Source organism: Apaloderma vittatum, unplaced genomic scaffold (assembly GCF_000703405.1).
Source record: "Apaloderma vittatum isolate BGI_N311 unplaced genomic scaffold, ASM70340v1 scaffold7346, whole genome shotgun sequence".
Lineage (NCBI taxonomy): Eukaryota > Metazoa > Chordata > Aves > Trogoniformes > Trogonidae > Apaloderma > Apaloderma vittatum.
Window position 1 is genome coordinate 233 of NW_009723287.1, and position 14,544 is coordinate 14,776.

The 14,544-nt window shown below is 38.5% G+C and overlaps 1 protein-coding gene across 1 annotated transcript; it reads left to right on the forward strand.

Annotated features, from left to right (window-relative positions):
- The first annotated feature begins 3,564 nt into the window (after positions 1 to 3,564).
- Positions 3,565 to 14,118, forward strand: FBXO30 (F-box protein 30). Its single transcript, XM_009872043.1, has 3 exons — positions 3,565 to 3,662; positions 10,998 to 13,089; positions 13,915 to 14,118. The coding sequence occupies exons 2-3, from the start codon at positions 11,014 to 11,016 to the stop codon at positions 14,116 to 14,118; spliced, it is 2,280 nt and encodes a 759-aa protein (XP_009870345.1). The 5' UTR covers positions 3,565 to 3,662; positions 10,998 to 11,013.
- The last annotated feature ends 426 nt before the right edge of the window (positions 14,119 to 14,544 follow it).

A 14,544-nucleotide genomic window follows, 5' to 3' on the forward strand; every position in this document is an offset into this window, starting at 1 on the left:
CTGTACCCTCACCGGTTGGCAGTCGGAAGCGTGCTGGGAGATGACAGCGGCTTGTTGAACGGCACGCACACTGAAACAGTCTTGTGGCCTCGCTTCCGAAAGTGTTAGCGCTGTTGTTTGCAGCAGGTCTTCTGAATTCTCCGGAGAGAAAACCCGTGGGCTGGAGAGATGGCTTTCTTTTGTTCTCTGGAGTTCTTCTGGGATTTGGCTGAGGAGCTTTTCATAATCCTTGTTTCCTTTTTGCTGTGCCAAAATAAGTGTGTGTTAGCATACTAGTCCAAAACAAGGCCTGTGCTTCTGTAGCAACAGCATCACCTTGCTTCTGCTGGCACTTTAGGCAAGAGATCTCCCTCTGCTTTCTCTAGATTGAGTTTGTAGCACTTTATGGTTAAGTCCTTTCCCTGGACAGCTGCTGCCTTCTGCTTCATGTTTATGTCATAAACCTTAACTTGTGCTGTAATCTGGAGGTTTAAGGTCCATGCATCCCTGCTGATGAGGATGTTAGTTATGCTTATTTATGATCTTTCTCTCTCCACCCCTACCCCAGAAATACAAAAATATTATTAAAAGAACTTCGGTTCGCAAGCAAATTAAATGCTTAGAAGACTAAAAATTACACTGGCAACTTAAATCTGTCTTCCACTCTATTTTGCATGTAAATATCTGGGCATAATTTTTCCATAGTGGCCAAGTTTTAGCCAGAGAAGAAATAGATTCAGAGGGTGAATTGGGATTGCATTGCAAGCTGAGACTTTTTTTGAGGTTTGTCTCTTCCTTTTTCAGAGTTAGAAGGTGTCAGAGAACAGGAGAATCCCAGCAGAATGGGCAAAGGCTATGCAAAAGCAGTGGGTTTACTTTGCTTCTTGAATGTTCTTTCTTTTTCATAAAATTTTTCCTTTACTCAATTACCTTCTTAAGTTTGGATTATATTTCCCTTGCCTTCTACTTAGATGTTAGAAGTCTAATGGGCAAAATAAGTGCTGAGTTTAACTAGCAATATCTGGTTGGAAACATTTTGGGCAAGATTTTTGTGTGTTGTTGGACAGCAGGGTTTTTGGCAGAGGTCCTAAACAGTATCTTGTAGTAACTTTGTGAAGAAGAAAGCATATGGCTTTTAGTCTTCAAGTGAGTTTCTGTAGCTGCTGTGGATTTCAGCTTTGTAACAAATCTAGGTTTAATAGTCAGTCCAATTGAACTAAAAATACCAAATAAATTTTCTTTCATATTGACAGACATACTTATTTTGTGAGCTCAGATGAGGCAAATGTTTGCCTCTGTCAGTGAGATCCAGTGGTATAGAGCGATGGATGGGAGCAGGGAATCATTTGTCTAGTGATCACTGTTCAGGTGACAATTCTCTTTCAGTTTCCTTATCTGCAAAATAAGATAACTAGAGCATTTGTTGGTAAGATGGTTTGACTGTATACGGAGTAAGTATTGGTGAACATACCACAAATAAACAAGTAGTTACTTTATTGAGAGTTAAAGAAAAATTGTGTATAAGCTGTCCTAAGTGTCTGGTGCTATCTGGTCTCGATATTGAATGAAGGAGAAAGACTGAAAAGTCTTGTAATACAATCGTCTAGAAGTGGCCAAGACAGTTAAAATCATAAGAGGAGCTTTATAATCTAACTTACTTTGCTGGCTTCTGTTTTTAATAGTTTCTGAGGTGACACTTGATGTCTTGTTTTTGTAGTTACAGTTTTTCATATGAAACTTAAGGTAGTAGTTCGGGCTGACTGTTGAATAGTGATACGTGGTTCAGACTTGGTTACATAGGTGCCAGAAGGTGGGTGGTGTTTACTTTGTTGAAATTATCTATTTGCCTTATTTAGAAGCATCTCTAGTAGAAACTGTTGGAGTGACATTAATTGCAAATAGGAACCTTTTAGGAGTGTGCTTTACTGACATAGCTGTAATGCTCTTGCAAAACCTTGTTTTAGCTGAGTCACTATTGTCATCGACTATGGACTGTGTTTGGATGGGAATGTTCAGCTGGAGTCTTTGGGGAAAAGAAATAGCATCAAGCCTGTTGACAATTGGAAAAGGCACTCTAAATATATTAGAGATCAGAAATTGATGGCTTGTTTTATGTCCTAAAACCCTGCACAGACTTATAGTGCAGATCTTTGTGTTTTCCAATTCTTCATTAAAGTTAAAAAACGTATTGAAAGAGCTGGTATAACATGTTTATTATGAGAGATATTCCCAGCTTCTTGGCATCAGCTCTTTGGGATAGCTGAGTTCTTGTTTAGAAAATGTTTTAAAGCTGGATATTTTTACTATTTCAATTGATTTTAAAAACAAAAGCAGCTTGGAAGGGGAAAAAGCCTCACATATTTCATTTGATAAGGAAATGAAGTACCTAAAAAGATAATAGGTTAAAGTTGTTATTGCTGTCTGTTATTCTTTTTGTTCTGCTTTTAATTTTTCAAAATATTTTAGGACAAACTCCATTTTTTTTCTACTTTAGTATTACCTGGTGCAATGTGGGGGGTCTGTTTTGTTTTTTTTGTGTGTATCATTTGCTTTTGCTGTACAGTGGTCAGGCCATCATATACTAATAAGGATGAATTTTTAGTGGAAGAAAATAATGTTATATGTATGGAGTACGTGACATCTGCATTTCAGTTGGGGATCTTGGAGAGAAGTTGTGTTCACATTCAGTTTACTTTAAAGTTGTTTTCTTATTTTGCTATGGGAACTGGTTAAACTTGTGTAGTAAGACCTGAAACAGATTTTTGGCCTGATCTCTGTAAATACACAGAGGTCAGGAATTCTGTGGCAACATGTATGAATTAAAATATTATGTAAGAAGAAGGATTTATTTTTGGTTTCTTTTTGGTGACTAAAACTGCCTACTGTAACACAGAATGCATTATTTTTTTCCAGTTGTTGTCTTTCTTGTTTCTGAGAAGTAGCTTATTTTCTCTCTGTTTTTCTGAAGGATTTGTGAGATGTTATCTAGGGATAAGGATATCATTGTACCTTTGGGTATAATGCCTTGGTTCTATCTCAGTTAAGTTTTAGTCGTAATCTGTGAGTTTGAGCACATAGAGGCAGCAGCTTGTTATAGTGAACAGTTTTATAATTTTAAGCATCTGCATAATAAGTTCTCATGTCTGAAGACCGAAGCTGGGTAAATTGTAACTAGACTAAAATGAAGTTTGTAAAAGAAACAGACTTTGTATTTAATTATTTATTTTAGTTCCTCAGCTGTTGCAATCTTGAATTCAAGTTTGTTTTTTTCCTGAAGTGGTTCATGGTGGACCAAACCAAATAATTAAGTGAAGTAGGTCAGAATAATAACTTCTAATAATCTCTTCTAGCCTTAAATATAAATAAGTAACCATCTAGCGTGACTAACAGCTAGCAATAAGCTAAAATGACAGAACTTAAGTTGCACTTGCAAAGTCTTTTATAAACATGTTTATTTTTCCATAAAACCTTCCATTACCTGTAGCTCCAGGTAGTGGAAGCATATGACCTTTTCGAAGAATTGTACGTATGGAAAGCAATCTGCACATCTGAAATGAAACCTTACTTCTGATCTCATCTCTTGCAGAGTCTGCAGCAATCGGGGAGTCGCAGAGTTCAGAAGTGCTTTACACATGAAATCTACTGGCTCTCTAGCTGGTTCTGCGCTGTCACCATTTCAACAGGTAGAGTGCTTTTGTATCTCAGCTAGGCTGCAAGTGTAGCTGTTCCTGGTGTGGTTGTCCTCTGTCAGTGTGTGGCCAAAGGTACATTGTGGCCCTTGGGTTTCTTTTTTAGGGCATGTGCCAGAGAGACAAGAATGCATGGCAGGTCTGTCACAAAAGTACTCTAAGGAAAAGCCTGGTAGTTTTGTTTTCATTTTTAACCCTCATACAGTTTAATGCTGATAGAAGAAAGTGTGCTGTCATTTCATCTGAGCTTCTATTCTAGAAAGCCAGACACATAATGCATCAGTGGAAGGTCCACTCCGTCAAAGCAATGTTTTGCTTTGGGTGATTTTCCCCTTGAATTCTGCCTTTTTTTTTTTTTTTTTTTTTTTTTTTAGCTGCTGTGATTTAGGAGGAAATATCTCACTGAATTCTCTGAATGGGATGAAGATGGAATTTCAAAAGTGTTACTCAAAAGAATGCAAAATCCAGGTCAACTCCTATAATAGGCTGTTTGGGGCAGGAGTAGACATGGAAAAGCTTTTTCTTTATGAGACTGACGTTAAACAGTTGCACTTCCTTGTAATTTTAATGCTCACTGGTTTTGCTGTAGTTAGAAATTTCTTTTTAGTTTTGGTCTGTCTTGTTTTTGAGGTGGATGGATAACTTTATGCTTCAAAAAGCAATTAGGATATACTCGTTCAGTGCTAGATTGCTCATAAAACTACAATCTTTCTGGAAGTATTTATCCCTCTGCATTCTTTTTTTTTTTTTCTTGCAGTAAGAAGCCATGTTTTAAGCCTGACCTTTTTTCTCCCTCTTTTGTGGAGTGCATCTGAATTGCTGTAGACTATGATAATGGCAGAAGTAGCATACTATTTGTGTAGTAGCTTGAGTTTTAGTAATTGAAGCTCCTTCTCATGTGTTCAGTGATTAACACAAAAATAATGTAGACTCATTCTATTATGTCCAATATGTGCAGTCACTACCAGGCAAGGAAGATGCTCTTGTCTTTGTTGTGGATGAATTTACGTTTGAGAATGCAGTGAAAATTAATCTATCCAAATGTTTGGAATATAGTTTTAACTTCTTTGATCTGCCTAGTTGTAACAGAATCCAGAGCTGTCCTGATAAACTCAGGGGTGGGGGGCAGCAATTTTGTATCCTATAAAGTTGAGATTTTAAGAGTGGCATCTGAAAGGATTCTGCTTCCTAGAAGTATATCTGATTTAAACTAGTTTGAAGAAATCACGGCTTTGCAAAGTTCATGTCAGGAACTTAGCTTTCAAATCAGAAAAGCTGTATAAAAAGAGAGCAATTGCCCACTATGTAAGATATTAAAATAAGGCCACATGTACTTCTCTGTTACCCATGCAACTGAAGCACGTACCTTTAAGTTTGGCGCATCTTAGTCATGTTATTTCACGTTAATAACTAGCAGTTTGTAGTGATGTTTGTTGTTCTTTTGAACATACCATTTTTAAAGAGTTGTTGGAAATTAGCCTAGCGTTAAATTAATTTTGCTGTATGTGCCTGCTTTATGCCTTCCCAATGCTATGGAGAGACATTTAAGCAGGATTTGAGGTACCCAGCTCCCTAATACGAGGACAATGGCTGCACTGCCTTTGGAGAAGCCTCAGGATGGGGCTCTTTAACCTTAGACTTTGTGGAGTCTTGAAGAGTAGAGCTAGAGCATCCTCAAGCAGGGATGGCAGCTAGTGGTGGCGCTTTGCCATTCTCCAGTTGAAATGGTGACAGAGACATCTTGCTGAACTTCCACCACCACCTGCAAACTTGAAAAGGGATCATAACATGCATAACACAGAAAGATAATACAGCTGTGCTTTTGTGGTAATAGACTGAGATGTTGGATTTTAGATAGATTGGTACACTTTTTGTGCAGGATAGGGATGACAAGACAAAAGCTTAGCTTCTAGAAGACTGCAAAGCTTGTTTAAAGTATTTGATAGTTAGACCTGTTAGTCAAAGTGAGTGATAGTTATTCTCCCGTGCATGGTAGAATATAGAGAAATAAAATAACTTGTTCAGTGATTATGTATAGTACTGCCAATTCTGTTTTGGCAGAAACTTTTTTTTTTTTTTTTTTTTAATACTTCTCTCTACCTCTTGTCCTGTTTCTGTTTACCCCCTTTTTTTTTTTTTTTTTTTAAGCCCCCTGTCACTTAAATCTCTCTCATACTTGTCTGTTTCCTCTCTGAAAGTTTCTGCATCTTACCAGACTTGTTAGGCACTCCTTTAGCTAGAGACCTGGGTAAAAGATGGAAGATTCAGAAATGTGGCACTCTTCTATCTCTGGAACAGAAGGGAACTTTTTAGAATGGTTTGCATATATTTGACTGCTTGTGGGTGGATTTGGATGCTCCTGGGAGTTTAAACCTGTAGTACTGCTTTTGTCTCTCTGTTCTTTTACTTCCTTGAACCAGTAGTTTAAGAACCTGTTGGCCTATGTAGTTGAATTTGGTAGAGGAAGGAGTCTTGGAGATAGTTGATCTTCATAGGTTTAATGAATAAAAGGTCTGACTTATGGAGGTTTCCAGTAGTAGTAATAATTGCTGTGATTTCCTATCTTACTAGCATTAAAGAAATCTTGTAGGGGACAGTAAGCAAGCAGACTTTGGGTTTGCTAATACGAAGTACAGCCCCTTACACTTTGTGGTTTAGGAGAAAGTGAGAGCTCTCACTTCCAACTGAAGTACTGTGTGGTGACTGAAACCCTTATTATGCTATTTTAATGTTTGTGTTACAACAGCAACTGAAAATCATGTGGCTGTAGCAGCTGGAATTTTAATCCTTTTAATTATGACAGATTTTCAAAGCATGTTCTGGCTGATTTGGTCAGCTGACTGTATAGTATGTACAATAACATCAAGTGATTGCACAAATTCTGAGAGCAGTGGTCACCTCACTGGAACGGGATGTATTTTTAGGTTTCTCTGCTAGTAACAGTCAAGTGTGTGTACTTAAGCATCTCATGAACTAAGCTCGATGCTGACACTACACTATCAGAAAAGGACAGCTGTTCGTTCTTGCTGTAGTCATTGATCTGACACTGTCTTCTCACTGAATTGTGACAAGGAACACAATGGGCTGTAAACACTGTCAATATTATTGATATGTGGCAGGTGTTTTTCTTCAGGTCAGCAATAACACTCTTTGCTAGCCTTTCCAATTTTTCTGTATTAGAGGAAATGAAATCACTTTGTTACCTCCAGCAAGTATTTTCTTTATCTCTCCTTTACCCAACAGTTTTTTCCTTTACAAGGCAATGTTTGGGAAGAGGGTGGTTCTTGTTCTCAATGTAGTACTAGTGATAAATTGGTTATGGTTCTTCAAAGGAAAATGATTCATATGTGGATGCTCTTAAGCAACAAATCAAAGAGATGCTAAGTTCTGTTGTTCATAAAGTTAGCTTAAAGATGGAGTGGTGACCATCTCTTGATTAATGAATGTGCTAATTCTCGAGGTTTTACTCATTTATTTCACCAGTTTGATGGGGTCATTTGTTTGAGGTTTTTTGCTTTTGGACTTAATTTGCAATTTGATAGTTGAAGTATATCAAAAGCCTTAACCAGTTTAAGCAGTCCAGGAACTCATGACTGCCCAAAACAGCTGTTGAGTTTGAAGCCCAGGTATTAAAATTAAAAATGCAAAAGAGGACATTTAATATCTACAAAAGGACTTGGAATAAGCTATAAATAAAATGTGACATTCTGACTAAATTGAAGTTCTGCAGCAGGTGCTGTGAATTAAGGCTTGTAGCAGGAAACAGAATTTTAGTGAATGTCTTGCTGATGGGTCTACTGATGTCAAAAAAGATTTTAAATTACATATGTAGTTAAGAAGCCAAAGGATTTAAATGGTGGGAGAAATGGCAACCAGTATCAGACTTCTTAGTGACTAATAAAATTGTTACTTACAGAAACAGAGAATAGATTACTTCAGCTATTTAACTGATCATGTGCATAACTGCTTCTTTATAAAAACAATTCCAAGCATCTGTTACAGAACTAAATAAGCATCTATCTGTTGGTAAACTATGGTATTTTAATGTCTGCTCTGGCTTTCCTGTGCTGTTTGTTAGGGATATTTGATGTTTTCACCAGGTTTTGTCTCTTTCTTATGGACTTCAAAATTTCATTTACTTATATGAAATCATTGAGTTTTAATGAATATTAGCCTATTTGTGAAAGGAGCCCAGGAGCCTGAGAAAAGTCAGTTATCATTATGCCACTCAGGTTTCACAGTCTGACTTGCGAAGACCAAGATAGTGTGCTAGGGAGGAGGATATTTTACTGTCTTAATAGAATGTTCTTCTGTGTAAGCTCACATAGGCTATTTAAAGATAATATTTAATGGTGGCTGACTAATGCAGGGTATATCTACACAAACGGTGCAGGCAAACATGAGCTCAGTTTGCCTGCCGGCTGAGCTGTCTGCATATGGGCCAGCTTTGGCCTAGAAGCCGTAGAATAGGGCTAGCACACGTGCCTTCTGCTCTACAAGTGGTTCAGTTGTGGCTGTCTTAAAGTGAGCAGGTACCAAGTAGGTAAACTTGTTTGGGTTTGGTTTATTTTTTAATTTTAATTGTGGGTAACCAATTAAATTAAGCCTTACTACTACCAGACTTCTTTTATGGGAGCAGGACTGTGTTTAGATACATGAAGCAAGAGCTGGGCTCAGTGAGGACTCCTGCATTATAAATTAGCAATTGCCTTTTTCAGGGCTGTTCCCATTTTGTGTTAAGCGCTTTAAAGTACACACATAAACCGAGAGTGAGCCTTTGATATCTGCTCCACTGTTGGCCTGAGGAAAACCAGAGTTTGGTTTCAGTATTGATGCAAAATTGAGATTTTCCTTTGGTCTAGCAACAGGCAGACTGCTCTATTTCCAGGAATTACTTAGGGCTTTGCTGGAAGAGCTAAAAATATCTCAGAGAAATCAAGTAATTTTCTCTTTTTCATTCTCTACTGAACATGTTTCAGCTCTTTGTAGTAGATCCTATCTGACTTAATATGCAACTTGAAAGTGGGTTGTGTGCCAGAAAGGTTTGCTTAAAATGTTTAGCAAGTCAGTCACTGAGCTCGGTGAATGATGCACTTGACAATTTATTCAAAACTTACTTGTTACTCAGTATATAAATACTAAGATATGGTGGGGAAAATTCAGCTGTGTTTTGCCTGCTAAGTGTAGCACATATGCTTCTTTGTTAGAAGTGTTCAGGAGAGTGGGCGGCTAAAATATTTGAGTTATCCAAATTACAGCGGATGGAGGGATGAGGACTGATTGCTACTTTAGGTTGGCATGAATTTCAAAGCATTAAAAGTATATGAGTGAAGTGTCACATAGGTTTCTATGTAAATGCTTTAAATTATTTAAAGTGGAGTGTGTAAAAGGCAGTTCTGTTTCCTCTTACCTGCATTTTTAACAAAAGGAATAATACTAAGCAGTTTTATTTTTACAGTTTAGAGTCTTTTTAATTTAAGAAGTTTTAATGCATTAAAACTGAAGTGTTTAGTCTGAAGACAACGCATGACAGCACTTGTTAGCTAGTAGAATAAGTTAATGAACCATTTCTATTAATCTTAGATTCTGTAAGCATTTTTCAAGAAAATTGCTGGAGGGAGGGGAGTGAGGAGAAAAGGGAACTGAGCAAAGTGATTTTGACACAGTATTTTGAGATGTGGCTCTGCACAAGTCATTCTCAGATATCTCTGAACAATAATCTCCAGTGGTATCACTTCTGAGAGTTTGTTAGAGCACAGAGGAGAGCTGGGTCACTTGCGTGGGCCTGCACTCCAGCTAGTGAGCAGTTCCAGAGCTTCTTTAAGCGTGGTACAAAGATGCACAGTTTACTTCTTTTTTTCTTTTTTCTTTTTTTTTTTTTAATCCATGCCACAATAAAGAATCGCATTTTTTCTTTTGTCTCTTGTGTTATAGTAGATTATGCAATTAATTTTATTTGGGTTTTTTTTTGTTATTTGGCCTTTTTTATGCAGAGTTGTTGTTATTACCATACCAGCAGTTCTAAGCATAAAGGTAGTCAGGGTGGTCATAGGATACATTAAAAAAATTACCTTTTGTGCGTCAAACTGGAGGTATAGATAGGACCATGATGTCCACACCATAAGAGGGATATGGATCTGTTGGATGAGTTCAGGGGAGGGCCACAAAGATGATCCAGGGGCTAGAGCACCTCTACTATGACAGGCTGGGGGAGCTGGGATTGTTCAGTCTGGAGAAGATTCTGGGGGGGACCTTATAACTGCCCTCCAGTACCTGAAAGGAACAAGAGTGTGCAATGATAGGACAAGGGGAAATGGATTTAAATTGAAGGAGAATAGGTTTGGGTTGGATCTTAGGAAGAAATTCTTCAGTATGAGGGTGGCAAGACTCTGGAATAAAATGTCCAGAGAAGTTGTGGCTGCCCCCAAGGCAGGTTCAACAGGGCCTTGAGTAGCCTGATCTAGTTAAGAGGCGTCCCTGCCCATGACGGGGAGGTTGGACGAGGTGATCTCTAAGGTCTCTTCCAACCTAAGACATTCTATGATTCTATGACCACGTTGGGTAGAAAAGTTTTCTATAAAAAAATTTCTTATAAAATTAAAAGGCTTATTTAATGTGTAGTATAATTTTTACCCTTGTGCAACTACTATAAAAATAAAGGAGGAGCTATAGGCTATAGATGAAGGAAGAGTGGAGAGCTGTTGTGAAGGATTACTGTCTGTTAGAAGTAGGGAGGAGGGGAGAACAGGATGTGGTGAGATTGAAATGCATGCTGAGGGCCGAAGATTGCTTGAACAGAACTGCATGAGGAGGGTGGCAGAAACTGAGGTGGTAGAAAGCAGCCCAGGGAATAGGTTCCTTCATTTAGTTTAGAGAACTGGAGATAAGGATGAATCTTGTTTCCTTTATTTCACCTCCCTACTCAGCAGAATTGCGTGGTTATGATTTTAGTTAGTAGGCCATAGTCAGTGATCATGCTTGTGTTTTTGATTGAATCATCTCTTTGCAATGGGCAGGGGAAGAGTTGTTCCAGAGGGAAGGATTATATAACATTTTTACCTAAGTTGCATACATTATACTTGGTGAATAAATGCATAGACTATATCACAAACTTTGATACAAATGTCTGTCTTTAATTTTCAGATGAACTTTTAAACACCATTTCTTCAAGATAAAATGTCACATACTTGTTCTTTTAAAATGGCTACTGATGAGTTCACATTGTGTTAACATATATCTCTCTGTACATGTAGGGGATGGAAAACTGCAAATAATAGTAAATGTTAACAATATTGAGTTAATGTTCTGTGCTTTTATCTCTTCACTCAGAATTGGATTTACAGTCATGGAGGAACATCAACAACATTTACACTGTGTGAACTGTGTCAGCCGTCGTTGTATGACCAGACCAGAACCTGGCATTTCCTGTGATTTGATTGGCTGCCCATTGGTTTGTGGAGCTGTTTTTCACTCATGTAAAGCTGAGGAACATCGCATGTTATGTCCACTTGAACGCGTGCCTTGTTTGAATAGTGGCTTTGGATGTCCCTTCGTAGTAGCCCGAAATAAAATGGCTGATCACCTAGAAGTTTGTCCTGCAAGTGTGGTGTGTTGTACCATGGAGTGGAATAGATGGCCAGTCAGTTATGCAGACCGAAAATCTTACGAAAACTTGAGTAAAGATGTTGATGAAGTGGAGCAGCTAGATATGGCTTTAGCCCTTCAAGACCAGCGCATGTTATTAGAATCACTTAAAGTAGCCACTATGATGTCAAAAGCTGGTGATCAGATCCCCGAATCCAGAGAGCAAACTTCTGTCAAATCAAGTGCCCCAGCTGCGGTGCATTCAAATGGCTTGATGCCTGTAGATGAAGAGTCCTATGGTGCGCTTTATCAAGCTACTGTAGAAACAACGAGGAGTTTGGCTGCTGCTTTGGATATCCTGAACACTGCTACGAGGGATATTAATATGTTAAGTTCACGGCTTTGCATTTCACCACGTGATACGAAAGAAGATACTGAGGTTAAAGAACAAGCTTCTAATGGCATTATTCAGGATAGAAAGTCTGACGGTGAATATCCAGATGAACATAATGTAGGAGCAGTTGGGGGAATTAACTTTGATAGCCTGAGTCAAAATTCACAAATGGAGCAAAATGGTTCTAGTGATATTTGTTATGATGCAGTGGAGGAATGTGACTTAAATCTAAACCTCAGTAACTCCTCACTGTTGTGTAATGGCTTTCACGTGGAAAATGAATGTTCAAAGCCGTTGGACCAGAGTGAAGATCTTGGTGTATCTAATTCAAAACCATCTGGTGTAGCAAATGGACAGTGCGCTGCATCTCCTGATGATGAAGCATTACAGTCTTGCAGCTCCTTCCCTGTAACAGCACAACTTGAAGTAGCATCAGCTGATCACTTAGTTAATGGCAGTGTTAATCATGTGCTACTTCCCCATAATGCTAATGAAGAAGAAACGTTAGAGAGACAAGCGGAGCAAGAAAGATTGAGAAATGTAGATGCATTTTCACTTTTGCGGCATCGATCGTACAAATTCCTTGTTAACCACTATTGGTCTACACCAAAAGAAGATAAAGCTGTTGATACATCAGATTTGGAGATCACGGAAGATCCTATGGGTCTTCAGGGGATTGATCTAATCACTGCAGCTCTGTTGTTTTGCCTAGGAGATTCTCCTGGAGGTAGGGGCATATCAGAAAGTCGCACTGTGGACGTGTATCATGTTGACTTTGGGACCCAAACGTTTTCTCTCCCGTCTGCTATATTGGCCACAAATACAATGGTGGGAGAAATAGCTTCAGCTTCTGCGTGTGATCATGCCAACCCACAGCTCTCAAATCCAAGTCCGTTCCAGACCCTTGGACTGGATTTGGTATTGGAATATGTGGCTAGATACCAAACAAAACAGCGTTCAATGTTTACATTTGTTTGTGGACAGTTGTTTAGGAGGAATGAATTTTCATCGCATTTTAAGAATGTGCATGGTGACATTCACGCTGGCCTTAATGGCTGGATGGAGCAGAGGTGTCCTTTGGCATATTATGGGTGTACATATTCTCAACGAAGGTTTTGTCCTTCAACGCAAGGGGCAAAAATTATTCATGACCGCCACTTAAGGTCATTTGGGGTTCAGCCTTGCATATCCACAGTATTAGTAGAACCAGCAAAAAGCTGCTTAATTGGACTACACAACGACCACCTGAGTAGCCTTCCTTTTGAGGTTCTGCAGCACATTGCTAGTTTTCTAGATGGCTTTAGTTTATGTCAGCTTTCAAGAGTGTCGCGTTTAATGAGAGACGTGTGTGGAAGCTTGCTTCAAGCACGTGGAATGGTCATACTGCTTTGGGAGAAGAGAAAGTACCCAGATGGAAGTTCTTCTTGGCAGATAAAAGAAAAGGTAAGTTATTTTTAATTTTGAAGATGGAAGGGAAAGTATTAAATTGGGCATGTCTCTGCTTTTTCCCTTACCCATAGTGATCAGGGAAAATATTATTGGTTTTTGATATAATGTCCCTTCAAGAGACAGATTGTTGTATAGAAAAAACAATTAATGTGAATTGCTAGCAGGTTGCTTCAGTCTTCTCCACACTTGAAGTAGGCGTTGAAGTACTGTCTGCCTAGCTTTTACTGGATGTTTTTTCCTAAGATTTTAAAATATTAAATGACTACTTAATTATTTTCTTGAGTATCAGTATTCCATGGAAGCAGAAGAGTTGCCTACAAAGTTTGCTTTTATCGGCTTTATACTGTTTACAGCAGTTTTAATTTTTGCTAACTGGTTGAGGTCCCTATCCATGTAAATATTTCTTAAAACCTTTGGGTGACCTTTGTATAGCACAGTTTTTACCTTTTACCTCCTTTGCCCCCACCCCAAACTGCAGAGTATCTGCAGCAATCTTTGGAAATTGCAAAAGTCAGTAGTTTTACAAATGGATCATTGTGACTGGCATGCAATACTTGGTCATTTAACTTCTGATTGCATCGACTTCGTAGATGCAAAAAGTCCTGCCTGTGTTTCTTGCTGGTGTTCTGACTTGACTTGGAATGTGAGTCAGCCTGGGACTGACTGTAAACAATTCAGCATTGTGTGTTTTTGTCACATTCATTTTAGTACTGTTTATCGTAGATACTTTCAGGCAACGTTTTGTATTGTAGCACAATTTCCTCCTCTGAGGCCAGGCGTCTTAAAACGTGTTGAGCCTAAGTGCAACTTATTTTCTAGGTTTGGCGCTTCAGCACAGCCTTCTGCACTGTGAACGAGTGGAAGTTTGCTGACATTGTAAGCATGGCTGACCACTTGAAGAAATGTAGCTATAACGCTGTCGAGAGAAGAGAGGAGGCTGTTCCGCTGCCATGTATGTGTGTAACACGAGAGCTCACTAAAGAAGGACGTTCGCTGCGCTCCGTTTTGAAACCAGTACTTTAAATATTGCAACCACTCCGATTGCACATACACTCAAGCACCTGATATAACCTCGGTAATATTACGTGACACTTTATTAATGTACTAAAGATACTTTCTAGCTAAATCTACTCTGTCACTGTGTATATAAGGTTTGAAGTGACATTTATTTTTTATAATACTGTTTAGCTGGAAAGTAGTGAAAGTTGCCTTAACGTTTGAAAAATTCGGAACTTGCTGGACAGGGTAGTTTTATCTAACTTATATAATTTAAGAACAAAAACCTAAGGTGTGTTTTCTGATTCACTGGTGCCCATGTTGCTGTTGACTGATAACATTTCAAAAACGGCCTCTAAATGGTATGCACATTTAGGTAGGAAACGCTGAATTGTAGTGAGACAAAGTCCTGACCAAATGTACTTTCTGTATTTGGTCTATTTTTTTTAACAA

Excerpts from the sequence above, each read along its gene's own strand:
- FBXO30 (XM_009872043.1), top strand. The coding sequence starts at position 11,014 with ATGGAGGAACATCAACAACATTTACACTGTGTGAACTGTGTCAGCCGT. Across the intron at positions 13,090-13,914 it reads CTTGGCAGATAAAAGAAAAG|GTTTGGCGCTTCAGCACAGC; the intron begins GTAAGTTATTTT and ends CTTATTTTCTAG.